Source organism: Sylvia atricapilla, chromosome 15, assembly GCF_009819655.1.
Source record: "Sylvia atricapilla isolate bSylAtr1 chromosome 15, bSylAtr1.pri, whole genome shotgun sequence".
Classification (NCBI taxonomy): Eukaryota; Metazoa; Chordata; class Aves; order Passeriformes; family Sylviidae; genus Sylvia; species Sylvia atricapilla.
In genome coordinates this window covers 2,416,174-2,428,637 of record NC_089154.1, presented here as the reverse complement: position 1 = coordinate 2,428,637, position 12,464 = coordinate 2,416,174, and the positions used below count along the sequence as shown (strand labels likewise).

Below are 12,464 nucleotides of genomic sequence, written 5' to 3'. Positions count from 1 at the left end.
TGCAGCTCCATCCAGTCCCTCTGCTTCGCCATGGGAGCTGCAGCGTTTTGTGCCACTGCACAGCCCCTTCCTTCTCCTTTTGTAGCAACTGTGCAAAGATTTAATAGCAACACATTAATAAGGGTTTGTGTGGCTGTGGAGTGAGGGGAAACTTATCTTTTGAACGTGTGAATTATGGAGTGTGCAGGTTAACAAAGTGAGAAAGAGCAAAGGTATGTTCAGAGCTGCCATTGATGGAATTAATGGCAATCGCAGATGATCAGCCTGACCTTTCCATCTCTCATTCCATACACTGCACTGCCCTTTGTGCTGGGTGCTGAAGAGGAAAATAAAATAGGCTAGGAAAACTTTTTAAGGTCCAAACTAGGATAAAAATGTCAATGGCATTTCAAGGCCATGGGGAAAAAACGTTGCCTGTGCTTTTTTAGAAAAAGCAGTAAGTAAAAATGTATGAAATAAAACTGGAATATAAAGTAGTAACCTCCTGATTATGAAAACTGAAGTTTTCTTATAATTTTAATAATTTCTTCTTTTTAACAATTATCCTTTATCCCAGATAGAGCCTTAGAAAATATTTTTTTTATTGATGACTATGTCTTTAAAATGGGTGGTTAGACCAACAAAATTGAACAATCAGTATGACTGACTTTAAAACCAAGAAGTTTTTAAACCAGTGCAGGATTTCCCATCCCCTGCCCCTGGTGAAGCCCATCCTGCACTGCCTGTCTCACCCAGGGGTAACACAGGCTACCACAGTTTTCCTTGTGCTGCCTGGGAATGATCCCATCTGATCCACTGAGCTGGAATAGAGGAAAAAAAGCACAGGATTTCAGTTTTTAGCACCATGAATCATAGTTGTATTTTGTAGCCAGGCTCTTTAGGCCAACTGCTGGCTATAGGATTGATACTTAAATATAAAAACAGGGCTCCTGAAGCAATTAGTGCCTGTAAGTACCTGCAGGACAAGGCCTGGGAATCCCAGTGGGCCACACTCTAGAATGTCTCCCTCATCTATCTGTAGGGTCTGAGAGTTTAAAAGTGAAACATCTATCAAAATCTCATTACTTTGGAGAGGATGGGAACTCATGGATTATAAACCTTAATTTATTTTTTTTTTATATCTTGAATCATGGTGCCATATCTAAGGTATAATTTTTTGCAAAACAAACTGCTGAAGCATTTTGAAGGGGTTGAATAAACACTCCCAGCAGTGCTCTGGAGCAGTGCCAGAGGGAGCAGGCAGGTGCGTGGGGTGAGGATGGCAGAGAGGTGCTGATGGCACAGTGCTTTGGGAACTCCTACTCTTGTTGTTTTTGCAATAGGATGCTCGTATTTACTCAGAGGAGAGGAGAGAAGGTTAATGCTATCAGTTTCTGGGAACACAGGCACTCCCCAGTGACTGAAAGAGAATATTCCTCGATCCCCCAAAGACCATAATTTCACTCCCAAGCGTCTGCTAGCAGAAAGACATGCCTGTCTGCCTTCAGTTTAATATCATCACAAAGGGCTGATTTATTAAATGGTGTCAACCTTCTCTACAGCCTTCGAGCCCGTGCTCTGTAGGGTTTGCTTGGTGGTGTAGGAGGCTGAAGTGGGTATCAGTGTACAAGGCAGTATTTTAAGTTGAGCAGCACTAAGCAGCCTGATCCTGCAAATCTAGGATCATGCATCTTGTTTCAGAGATTCATCTTGCCAAGTTTCGTGTGTCATTTAAGGAGAAGTCTTTCCCATAGAGAGAAAATGCATTTGGGAGTGAGAATGATGAGCCCCTGAACCCTTGTTAGATAATGCTCTAACCTCCTGGGACAGGGCCCAGAGGATTTATTCAGTCCTGTCATTTGGGAGAAGTGGAGGATCCTAAACGACAAGAAGGACAAAAAAAAAAAAAAAAAAAAAAAAAAAAAAAAAAAAAAAAAAAAAACACCCCAAAAAAAAAACTCTATCAGAAGGACGTGACAAGTAAAATAAAATTAAAAACAGCCACAAAACTTGAGATGAAGACAAGGGTAGGGGTCAAAACTAAATTCATGACAACTTTATCAGATATATAGGTAATGAAGGACTGCTTCTGTAGAATTTTGTTCTGTGTTAGTTTATCCTGTAATATTTTATTTTGTTCTTCATTATTTTATTACTGTTTTATTTTTTGCCCCATTTTGCCTACTGTTTGCCTACAATAGGACTCCTCCTCTGCTACAGTGAGGACAGTGCTGATTCCAGAGATAAGACCCACAAAGTGAAGGTGATAGAGACAGGCAATTATAAAAACATCTTTGTTTCCCGGGGTGGACAGCCTTCCCATGAAGGTCACTCTAACAATGTTCCAGGAAGTACTTGTGGAGCTGGTGGCTGGTGCACCGAGGGGCCAAGCAGTGTAATCAGATCTGACATCTGGGTGCTCTCTGTCAGGGCTTCAGGAAACTTGTTTTGCTCTGAGATAGACCTGCTCTCACTGGGCAACGGGAAAAGCCTATGTGACTGTTCAAACAAGAGTGGAAAAAATATGGATCTGGAATATGCATTCCTTTATCCTGCCAAGCCAAGTGTTTATTGTGGAGGCCAGACACATCTGTCCTTCTCCAGCAGATATGGTGTTTCTTGGATTAAAAAGGCTGACTGTAGTGGAACAGTGGAAGAAATTGCTTCAGAAGGCTGACTTATTGGAGTCCTATATCACATGGACCCTGTCAGAAAAATATTAGCCACAATAAAAGCTGACACTTGGGGAGATGAAAGCAATATTGCTTGATATTGTGATTACCTTTATAGCAATGTGCTGAAGGTGAGCAGTGGAGAATTCAGTCCTTTCTTCATTTGACCTGGGTGGTCACTATGATTACTTCAGGGACTTGTTTTTGTTGTTGTTGTTTTATGGAATAAAACGTCTGTAATAAAAGATTTTTTTAAAAATTAGTTTTGGGAAAGGAACTGGAGACATGGATTGCAGGGAGCTATTTGGGTCAAGGGGTTCAGTTTTTGCCAGGCTCCAGATGGAGATAAGAGGAGGACAGGGGCTGAAAGTGACTCTGAAGCTGAATCCATCTACACTGTACAGGCAATGAGAACAGTATCAATTGACTGAGCTGCACCTGATCCAAAGTTTGGCAAGGGAGGGATTGATGCAGGCATTATTCCTTGTGTGGGGTATTTCTGAGAATGCTGCTTGTGAATGTGGGTCTCTTCTGAAAGCTGCAGCAAGTGCGAATAACAACGCTCATCACACTATCTCTGCGTTTTCATGCCCTTGCAGATTTACTGGGAGATCTTGGAAAACTGCAGTGTTGGTGGAGTAATTTAGTTATATCAAGGAAAAGGATTTTTTTCTGGAAACTTGACAGAAGAAATAAAATTTACCTACTGGAGGTGCATGTTTCTTTTGGTGGAAGGAGACTGTAGGATATTTGCAGCCAGTGAATGTTCACTGAATACTCTGCACTAGAGGGAGGTTTATTTTTTTCAGTTAAAATCAAAAATATGTTAACATTTGGCCTTTCCCTATGCTTTTGGTTTGGACTCAGAAGATATTCCCATATGTTACTGTAATTTTTTCCCAGAAAAACAGATACCTTCTCTGTTCCTCTACAAAAGCTTTATGCCACAATAATTTAAGATTTCCTCCAGGTCAGAATATTTCTGCATGTAAAACCTCTTTGAAGGTTTAAATAGATTGTAACTGAGTTTTGACATGTATTAGCACGTGTCAGGCACAGCAGTTATTAAGGGTAGTGGAGACGAGGCACATTCCATCTCTCCAGAGACTGACTCGCAGGTGTCCAGATCACTACAGGCCACGAGCGGGCAAAGCCCCTTAAAAAATCACCCTTTGTTACAACAAACACTGAAAACTTATTGTGCCACCCATTTCAGCAATAGGTCAGGTGAGGAATAAGCTCTGGTTGCTCTTATAAAATTGTGTCCCAAGATTATTTCTGGGAAATTTGCCTTTTTATTTCTTTTAATGTAAATATTTTCTGTTTCTCCTTCTCTAAGGTTCTGCATCCACACAGAACATATTTGAAAATTATATTAAAGCATGTATTTACATTAAAGCATGATGGGCATTAGTTAAATAGGAGTTCCTGAGTTCTGTCCTCTTCATGTTCTCTTTATGAACTCCATATGCCTGCATCCAAACAATTCATAGCAGATAAATTGTTTGATGGATTTTTTTTTGAAACTGTTTTATTCCTTTCATTCATACGTCAGGAAGGAGTGTGATATGCAAAAGGAAATACTCAGGCCTGGCTACTTTTTAAATCAGGGCAGGTTTGAGCAAAGCCAGCTGACTCCCTGCCCTTCTCTTCCCAGGGCACAGCCTCTGTCCTGCAGCGCAGGTCCGACAACGAGGAGTACGTCGAAGTTGGAAGACTTGGTCCATCAGATTATTTTGGTAAGAAAATTCAGCTAAGCATGGTTCAGAAAGACAGGCATGTCTGGGTCAAGTACTTATTGTCTTAATTAGTGTTCCACTCTTACATGCGAGGGGTTATGCACAGGTCAGCCACTGCGCTCAGTGATATCAGAGATTTCAGGGAAGCTGAACCCACTCCTTGGTTTACACCAGTGTAGCTGACAGGAGACAGATCCAGAATCAGCAAAACAGTCTGAAAGCATTTTGTTTTCAAAGGCAGTTTACACACATGCATTATGCATGTGTAATGCATTTGTACTGTCAACAGAATTCTGTAAAGTGTCTATCAAGAGATCTATAAAGGGCTGTGTTCTACAAGCAGAGCAATGGGGTGGTGGAATATGCACCCTGTGAAAGAGGAGGGCACGTTGTTGCAATAGGACACGAAATAAAGATGCTTGACTCCAGTCAGAAAGCAGCAGAAATCAGAAGGTTTATTTACAACTCATTCAGCCCTTTTATAACATGCTGCACTGAGAAGGCACGTTATTGGTCCATAGGGCTGACACCTCTCCCATTGGCTCAGTATGATATAGCAAACAACACCTGTCGTTATGGGAAAGGAATATTGTTTACACAAGGTTGTTTTGGGAAAAAGACAACAGTTGAAAAGTTTCCCTTGGGAAGAGGTAGCAACCCTCAAGGTCAGAAAACATCGGGTCCAGCGCGTGTGCCTGTGTCTCTGTTTGCAGGTGAGATAGCCCTGCTGCTGAACCGGCCCCGGGCAGCCACGGTGGTGGCACGGGGACCCCTCAAGTGTGTGAAGCTGGACCGGCCCCGCTTCGAGAGAGTGCTGGGCCCCTGCTCCGAGATCCTCAAGAGAAACATTCAGAGATACAACAGCTTCATTTCGCTCACCGTCTAAATGATTCCTCTGGAAAGCTGCCTTCACGTGACCTTGTGCACTTAAGATTTGCTCTGTGCAGCTTCATAGCTTTATGAAGATAAAAAAAAGAAGCGTGCATTTAATGTGTGTTTTTTTCTGTTTATGTCACCTAGTGGATGTCAGCTCAAATCTCAGTGTATCATGGAAGTGGATGGATAACTGTTTGGGTAAGACTAGCTTTGGGGAAGATTGGGGGCTCTTTTGGGCTCTTGGCTTGCAGACAAGATTTTTACCTATTGTTGGTTCATATTGCTTAAAACTGTGGGTTCAACTATTTAAAACATATGAATTTCGGTTTTCTTTATTATCTTTAAAGCTGGTCTTATTCACCTTTTGTCAAGGTTCTTTGATCAAGTGATGTGAAAGTTGTCCCTGCCCATGGCAGGGGGTCGGAAGTTGATGGCCTTTCAGGTCCCTTCCAGCCCAAACCAGTCTGTGATTCTGTGATATCTCTCTGCCTGTCACTTCTCAAAGATTTTTCACTGGTTACAGACTGAAGGGGGTCTGAAATCCCATGGAATGAGTGGCAGTCTCATTGGTGAGATACAGTTTAAGGGCGAAGGTTGGAGGAAGGTTTTGATCATTCCAGCAAGCCAGGGAAAAATAAAGCTTTTGAGTGATTTTTTTTTTTTTTTGTGGCTTAGATATAGGGGCCATATTCCTTCAAAAACCCTTTGGGGTCTGCTTTGTAGGATATGCTCAGGCAAACAGCCTGCTCCAGTCTTCTGGGTGAAGAGGTCAAGGGACAATGTTTTGTAAGAATTCAAATGGAGCATTTAGGACCTAAGTTATTTATCCTCAGCTTTTTTTTAAATGAGGGTTTACATTAGAGTCCTTAGAAGTCCAATGGGGGCTTCTTTGCTGAATTAAGTTGGCTTCAAAACTCAGCAGAGTGTCCTCAGCCACTTCTCTGAACATTACATGAAATGCTGAAGAGATGGTGCCAGGTGCACTTCAGGGACAAATACTGCAGCTTGTTTTTAATAAGGTCCACTTAATTAAATTCAAATGCCTTTCTTCTAGTATATGACTAAATTTTAGAATTTTTTAAAATTTTCTGAAAGCCAAATAAGTGCTTCAAAATGCTGCTTCTCCTCCAAAAGACAGGTATTGCGTAACAAAGAGCACTAGGATCCTGGAGCCCAGGTCCCTCCAGGGACTTCACAGCCTTGCTGGCAGTCACTGCTGCCCTGCATACACATGGGGCTCCTTCTGAATGAAGCTTTTTGCAGATCTCTCGAGGCTGGGGATTTGCACAGCCCTCAAGGATGGGATCATTTGGATTACGATTTGCAAAGCTTTACCTTTGCAGGTAAACTTGTCATTGCCAGCAGCAGCAAAGCTCTGCATCCCAGCCATCCTAAACAGCACTGCCTGCCCTTCAATTGGGCCAAAACTCCATTTCTTCTTTACAATAACATTCTTCTGAGTAAATACAAACTTTTCTGTACCTTTGACATGCCAAAGGTTAAGCAGTGAAACATGGCACCAGTCTCTCTTTTGAAACTAGAGGTGTAGCTGAACTTGGCTAAATGGCTAAAATGAGTCCTACTGACACACAATTGCTTTCTTCTTTGGAATTAACAAATACTAATTGGACCTGTTTCTGTTGACTCCCACCAAGGGCTCATATTCCAGTAGCTGCCCACAGAGCTAAAAAGCTTCTCAGCTTCACGCTCTTCTCATCACTTAAAGGTGCTTAATTTATTTTAGCATAATTTCAGTGGTCCTGTTAGTGTATATTCGTTGCTGCTATTTATTATGATTATGTTATGCTTCTTGCATGTGTATTAAATATGACCATTCACAGTTTCCAACGTTGCAATTTTTACCATGTACATTTATATAGGCAGACCCCCATTCTATATCGATAGGTCAACGTATATGCATTTGGTCATTTGCTGCACTGTTTTTGTATTTTCTTGTGCAATTTTTAAAGGAAATGTTTTTTAAACGTTACCAGTCACTCAAGTCTGTTCTTTTACCTGTTGCATTTCTGTTGTGTTGGTAAAAAAATTGTGAGTGTTTCGCATAATATGCAGGACACATCTCTTGTCAAATACCAAGTGTTAGCCTCACTGTTTAGAAGTTACTCGAGCACACAGACACACTGCAGATTCTTTGCTTTAAACCTTTACAGCTCATGGAAAATACATTTGAATTATGGTTCTGTTATAAGCAATCTCAAGAGAAATGTAACTGTCTAACACCAGGATTCTTGTGCTTTAAGTGGAACAAAATGATATTCAGTGACATTTTGAAGAGAATTGTAATATTTGCAGTGGATGATGGGACAAGATTATGGTATGAATAAAATTCTTCTACGTTATAAGTGGCCATTGTGGGTTTATTGCTAATGGAAGTCTGTGTGAGTAGATGTCATGTTCCAGTTAAAATCTGCATATCATCAAGACTTTGAGCTCTACTGAAAATAATCAGATGCAAAGGGACAAAAAAGACCAAGATTCCCAGTGCTATATATAGTAATGGAAACCAAACTGGTTTTGTGGAGGATTAGCATGAAGGAAAAAAAAAATCATCTGTTTAAATATAACCTTATATGTCTATATGAAGAAATAGGGGTCCAAGGTGTCCCTGGGACCTTCCTGTTGTTGTCCAGGTGCCAGCTGTGAAACCCTCAGGACTGATGCTGAGCCTGTTGTACAGCCAGGGGGTACACCTGGGGAGAAACACTCATTCCTTCTCAAATGCCAGTGCTGCTCCTTTCCCACCAGTATCACAGGCAAAGCCCATGGTCCCAACCACACCAGGGATCTGTCCCAGTCGTTCCTCTCAACTTTTGGCCTCATATGGATTTTTAGAACAGTGGCTGCCCTGGGACTGAAGCCCAGCCCCGTTTTTGGCACCGGGGATGTACTGTGCTGCTGCCATGGCCTGTGCTCATGGCATGGGCTGGCCAGGAACTACACTGAGGACAAACTTCTCAGAGAAGGCAGAGTCTCCAAAGGAGCCCCCTGTACCTCATGCATCAAAGTGCATGGGTTGAAGGACTGGAGAGTGTGACTTCTGGGTTATGAGGTGTTCTGTGTGCTGTTCTGTGTTATGAGGTGTTCTGTTAGTGCCACCTCACCTACCAGAGCCCTGGGTGACCACTTCAGTAGGTGTGTTATGGTCCCAGCTTGGCTCCAGAGCTGGAGCTGTCACCCCAGAGCAGAGGGCAGGCCCAGTGGCTCACTCCTTGCAGCTTGTCTCTGGTGGCCCCGCACAGAAATCTTGGGCGGCTCCCGACATCCAAGGGCTGTCCAGCTTTCCGTTTTTGGAGTGTGTTATTTTTCCCCCCTTTGCTATGATTCAGGAGGGAAGGACTGGTCTTTCCAGAGAATTACTCACATTATGCAGTAATCAAAAGTGACCACTCTCTCTGAGGTCCTTCCAGAAGGACGTTACCAGCCCACGCTCCCCAGAAAAAAGTATCTCACCACTCCTCATTGTCATTCCTTTTTCAGTTGGTTTTAATTGTGTCACAGCCATTTCAGGACTCCTGAGACAAAAGAAAAGACTTTTTTTTTAATAGAAACTAATTGCACCTCAGGTTTTTACAAGGCTGTGTGGCTGACCAGGCTTTGGTGTGTGTATCACATTACTTGGGCTGGCTCAGGCATTCTCACTGCTTCACGGCACTAAAGTGTGCTAAAAGTGGTGCAGAAATCACTGAGTCACATGAACCCTGTGAATCCTTCCTCGATCATCAAGCAAACATGGCCTGACACCATGTTACCTGTTCAGGTGTTGGTGGGAAACAAGAGCTGTTGGAGGACCAAGTGACCCCAGCTGGTTATTGGCTGCTGGGATGTTTTTCTTGCTGTCAGTGGTCTTGAGAAATGGAGTCACCACACAAAGGGTGACATTTCTCCTGTTGTGAAAGTTGCACAAGGTGTGTGCATGCCATTCAGTTTTAAGTCTTAAATGGTGCATAAATCCTTTCACTGCCCTATTTATGCGAGAAGTGTTTGTTCCTTGTGTCCATTTCTGCAGGGCAAAGAGGATATTGTCCTGTGTGGCACCAACACCAGGATGACCTTCTCAAAGAGTAGGTGACTGAGAACCAACCAGCTTAAAGTCTCACAGCTGATATTCCAAAGACCAATTCACTATGTAGAGACCAAATTATCCCCTCCTACGTTGCTAGACATGTTTTTTTAAACTTGTTTTCAATGATTTGGCAACTCCGACTGGAGTTTCAAGTGCACACGACTGTTCAGAAACTCCTAAGAGCATTTCCAGCCAGAGTCACTTCTGTAGGTCCCCCTTCCCTGTTGAGAAAGAGAGCATATTTGGTTATGAGCAGATGTGTAGCCTTGAAAATCTGATGTTACGGGAATATGTTGGCTTGGATGCTCCTCCTCCTCCAGGGATTTCTCTGTGGGTCTTTGCTGCTCTGCAGAGTTGTATCTGGGATGCAGCACTCTCACAACAAGCTGGCCTTTTCTCTCAGAACACTGCCTGGCCGAAGGAGCTGGCATCTGCAGCCATCTGGTATTTTTCTGAAGGCTGAGGATGTTTTTTGTGCTTGATCAGGCTCCAATACCAGAGTGACTCTTCTGATGTCTAAAAATCTGGACTGAGTTTTTAGAAAAGAGGCTGCACTTTGCCTGGGCAAGGAAAGCAAAGCATGAGCGTCTCCTTGGGCTGCTCTGACTCCTATCTCAGATGTACAAGGGTAACTTTTCCCTCTTGAGTGTTTCAGCCCCTCCCGAGCTGTGCTTTAATTCTTGTTTTCAAGTCACTCTCTGCACAAGTATCACAGAGAGCCTCCACAGCCCAGACCAGCAGCAGCATACTTCTCTTGATCTTGTGCATCAGCAATTTGAAGTGTGCAAAGGTTCCCTTTAAAAAGTCATGAGATCTTATGGAGGAAAAGAATAATCATTTTACCCAAGAAGACTGCTCCTATTCCAGTATAAACTGCCTCCAAACGTGGAACAGTGGCGTGCCATGTTGCTGCATGGGCCAGCAGTGCTGAATGAATTGGCAGATGCTGTGCTGCTGTGTGATCTCTGGGAGCAGGGCTGTGAGAACACTGCTCCTCTGCTCACAGCTTTGGTTCAAAGCTGAGGGAGTTGTTTTGCCAACAAAGTGCCCCCCACCCAAGCCCCAGTGGATAAATGGAGCCTTGTGCTGCCAAGGCTCACTGGGTGCATTCACCTTACCCTCGGTGGGTGCTGACAGTCTCCACTCTTCCCAGAGCTGGCAGTTGGAAACAGGATGTATGGACTGATGATGAGGTAGGGAATTTCTCACCACTGCCTGCTGTTACTGGCGCTCTGGATGTTCATACTGCTGGCTCCAGGGAAATCAAGCCTTTCTGGGAAGTGGCTACTCCCTATCCTCTTTATACAGAAAATGTATTGTTATTATTTGAAAGCACTTTTGTATTGCCCTTAGACTACAAGCATGGCGATTGTTCCATTAGAAGACATCATGGTGCATAGCAGTGAAATACGACGTACAGTACCATGCAGTATGTCTTTTCCAGATAAACTGGGAAAACAGTGAAATGGATCTGCAAAGTGGGGGTACAATAGCTGCTTTGCATTCCTCCACATGTGTGGAATTCATGTGCACTACAGAGTGACTCTGTTTCGTTCCCATGTGCTTACGATGATCGGATGATCCGTTGTATTTTCTATCCGGTTTCATTTTCTCCGTTGTGTTTGTGGGCCAAGCACAAAGTCACAGCGGCTTCAGATTGAACGTGGCAATGAATTAGTGCTGGCTTAACCCTCCCACCATTTATTACTGTGGCAGCGAGAGGGAAGAGACTCGGCAGCTGAAAAACACAAGAGGTTGTTTCTCCTCATCGACCAGGGGCAGCTCCAGCCGCTTGCCAGATAGAAGGGGTTGGCTGGGCTTGCAGACTCTGGGTAGTTTGATTGAGATTTCCCAGCCCCGAGGTGCATCTTCCCCACAGCCCACCCTGCCATGGGAGTGCAGAGCAGGGAGGTGTGTCACTGTTCACAGGTTCACTTGTGTAAGGGTGGCTCTGGAAATTGCTGCTGGATGGGAATCTGCATCTCTCAGCGCCAGCTCCCGCAGGGATGAAAAAGCCCTGTCTTGGCCCTGACTGGAGGAAGGAGTTGTGCCTCTGTGCATGGTTCATATGGCTCTTGGGGAGATGGAAAGGGCCTGAGAAAGCAACAGAGCTGCTCCCCAGCCTGGAAAGCCTGTAAGTTACTGCTAATGGCCACCACAAGCACCATGAGCTCTGCTCCATGGGCCAAATTCCCATGAGATGGTAGGATGGTTCACATCCTTGACACACATCCAGTAAAGCATCACACCCTTTCCCATTGCCTTGCTTGTCTGGCTCTTAGCCCAGGATCTAGCTTTTAAAGAATAACATGACCAGCAAGGAGGGCTTTTTAAACCTTGGGTTTTCAGGGAGGTACCAAAATGGGCAGAGGAACATGAGAAGCAGCCCAACAAAGGCGCCCTTGTGCGGGCGGGGAGATGCAGCAGAACCTGTGTCCGGATGAAAGCTGCCCTATCAAAATAGCCATAAACAAACCCGCCTCCTCTGCTACAGAAAAGCTGTTGTGCCAGGAGCATATTAAATTGTATATGCTTTTTCTCAAGGCAAAAGAATTGCAGCAGTGATGGCAGCTGTGTGTGCTGGAGCCGAGCCACCGTATTCAACTCGTGAAGGCCTTGCTGAGGACGGGGTGGGGGAAGGACTGTGGATGAATGTATTATTCAGAGACCCACACTGGAATGATCCACCGGCACTGGGGATGTGTGAAAGGGGACAAAAGTGTCTGCCCTGACCCCAAAGGCCAACGTGTTTGCCAGAGGTAGCACAGGTCATGGGCCAGGTCCCCTCCCAGACTGGGTGCCACAGTCCCGTCCGTGTTGCTGTTTATGGGGGGACACAAGGTGTGTTCTGCCTTCCCCAGGTTTCCCTGGGGAGGTTCCAGGTCTCAATCTGCAGAAGCAGAGCTGGGCTGTAGCCACTGCTCAAGCCTAGAAGGAGGAGCAGGTTGCAGGCAGGAGGTGCCAACCTTCCCAGTGCAAGGGGGCAGGAGATGGGATTTAAAACCAGTGGTGAGCAGGGAGCTGCAGGCAACCCCATCCTCCACCTGCCTGGTCCCAGATGTGGTGGGTAAATAGGAAATAAAATGGCCTCATACCCACAGGGTGACTTGTCTC

General features: G+C 44.4%; 1 protein-coding gene across 1 annotated transcript in view; it reads left to right on the top strand.

Annotated features, from left to right (window-relative positions):
• Nucleotides 1–7,629, top strand: part of PRKAR1B (protein kinase cAMP-dependent type I regulatory subunit beta) — a 93,256-nt gene extending 85,627 nt beyond the window's left edge. The window contains exons 10-11 of the mRNA XM_066329700.1: nucleotides 4,309–4,390; nucleotides 5,104–7,629. Coding sequence (XP_066185797.1) covers nucleotides 4,309–4,390; nucleotides 5,104–5,276 — 255 coding nt within the window. The 3' untranslated portion in view covers nucleotides 5,277–7,629. The remainder of the gene's footprint in view (nucleotides 1–4,308; nucleotides 4,391–5,103) is intronic.
• Nucleotides 7,630–12,464: the final 4,835 nt, after the last annotated feature.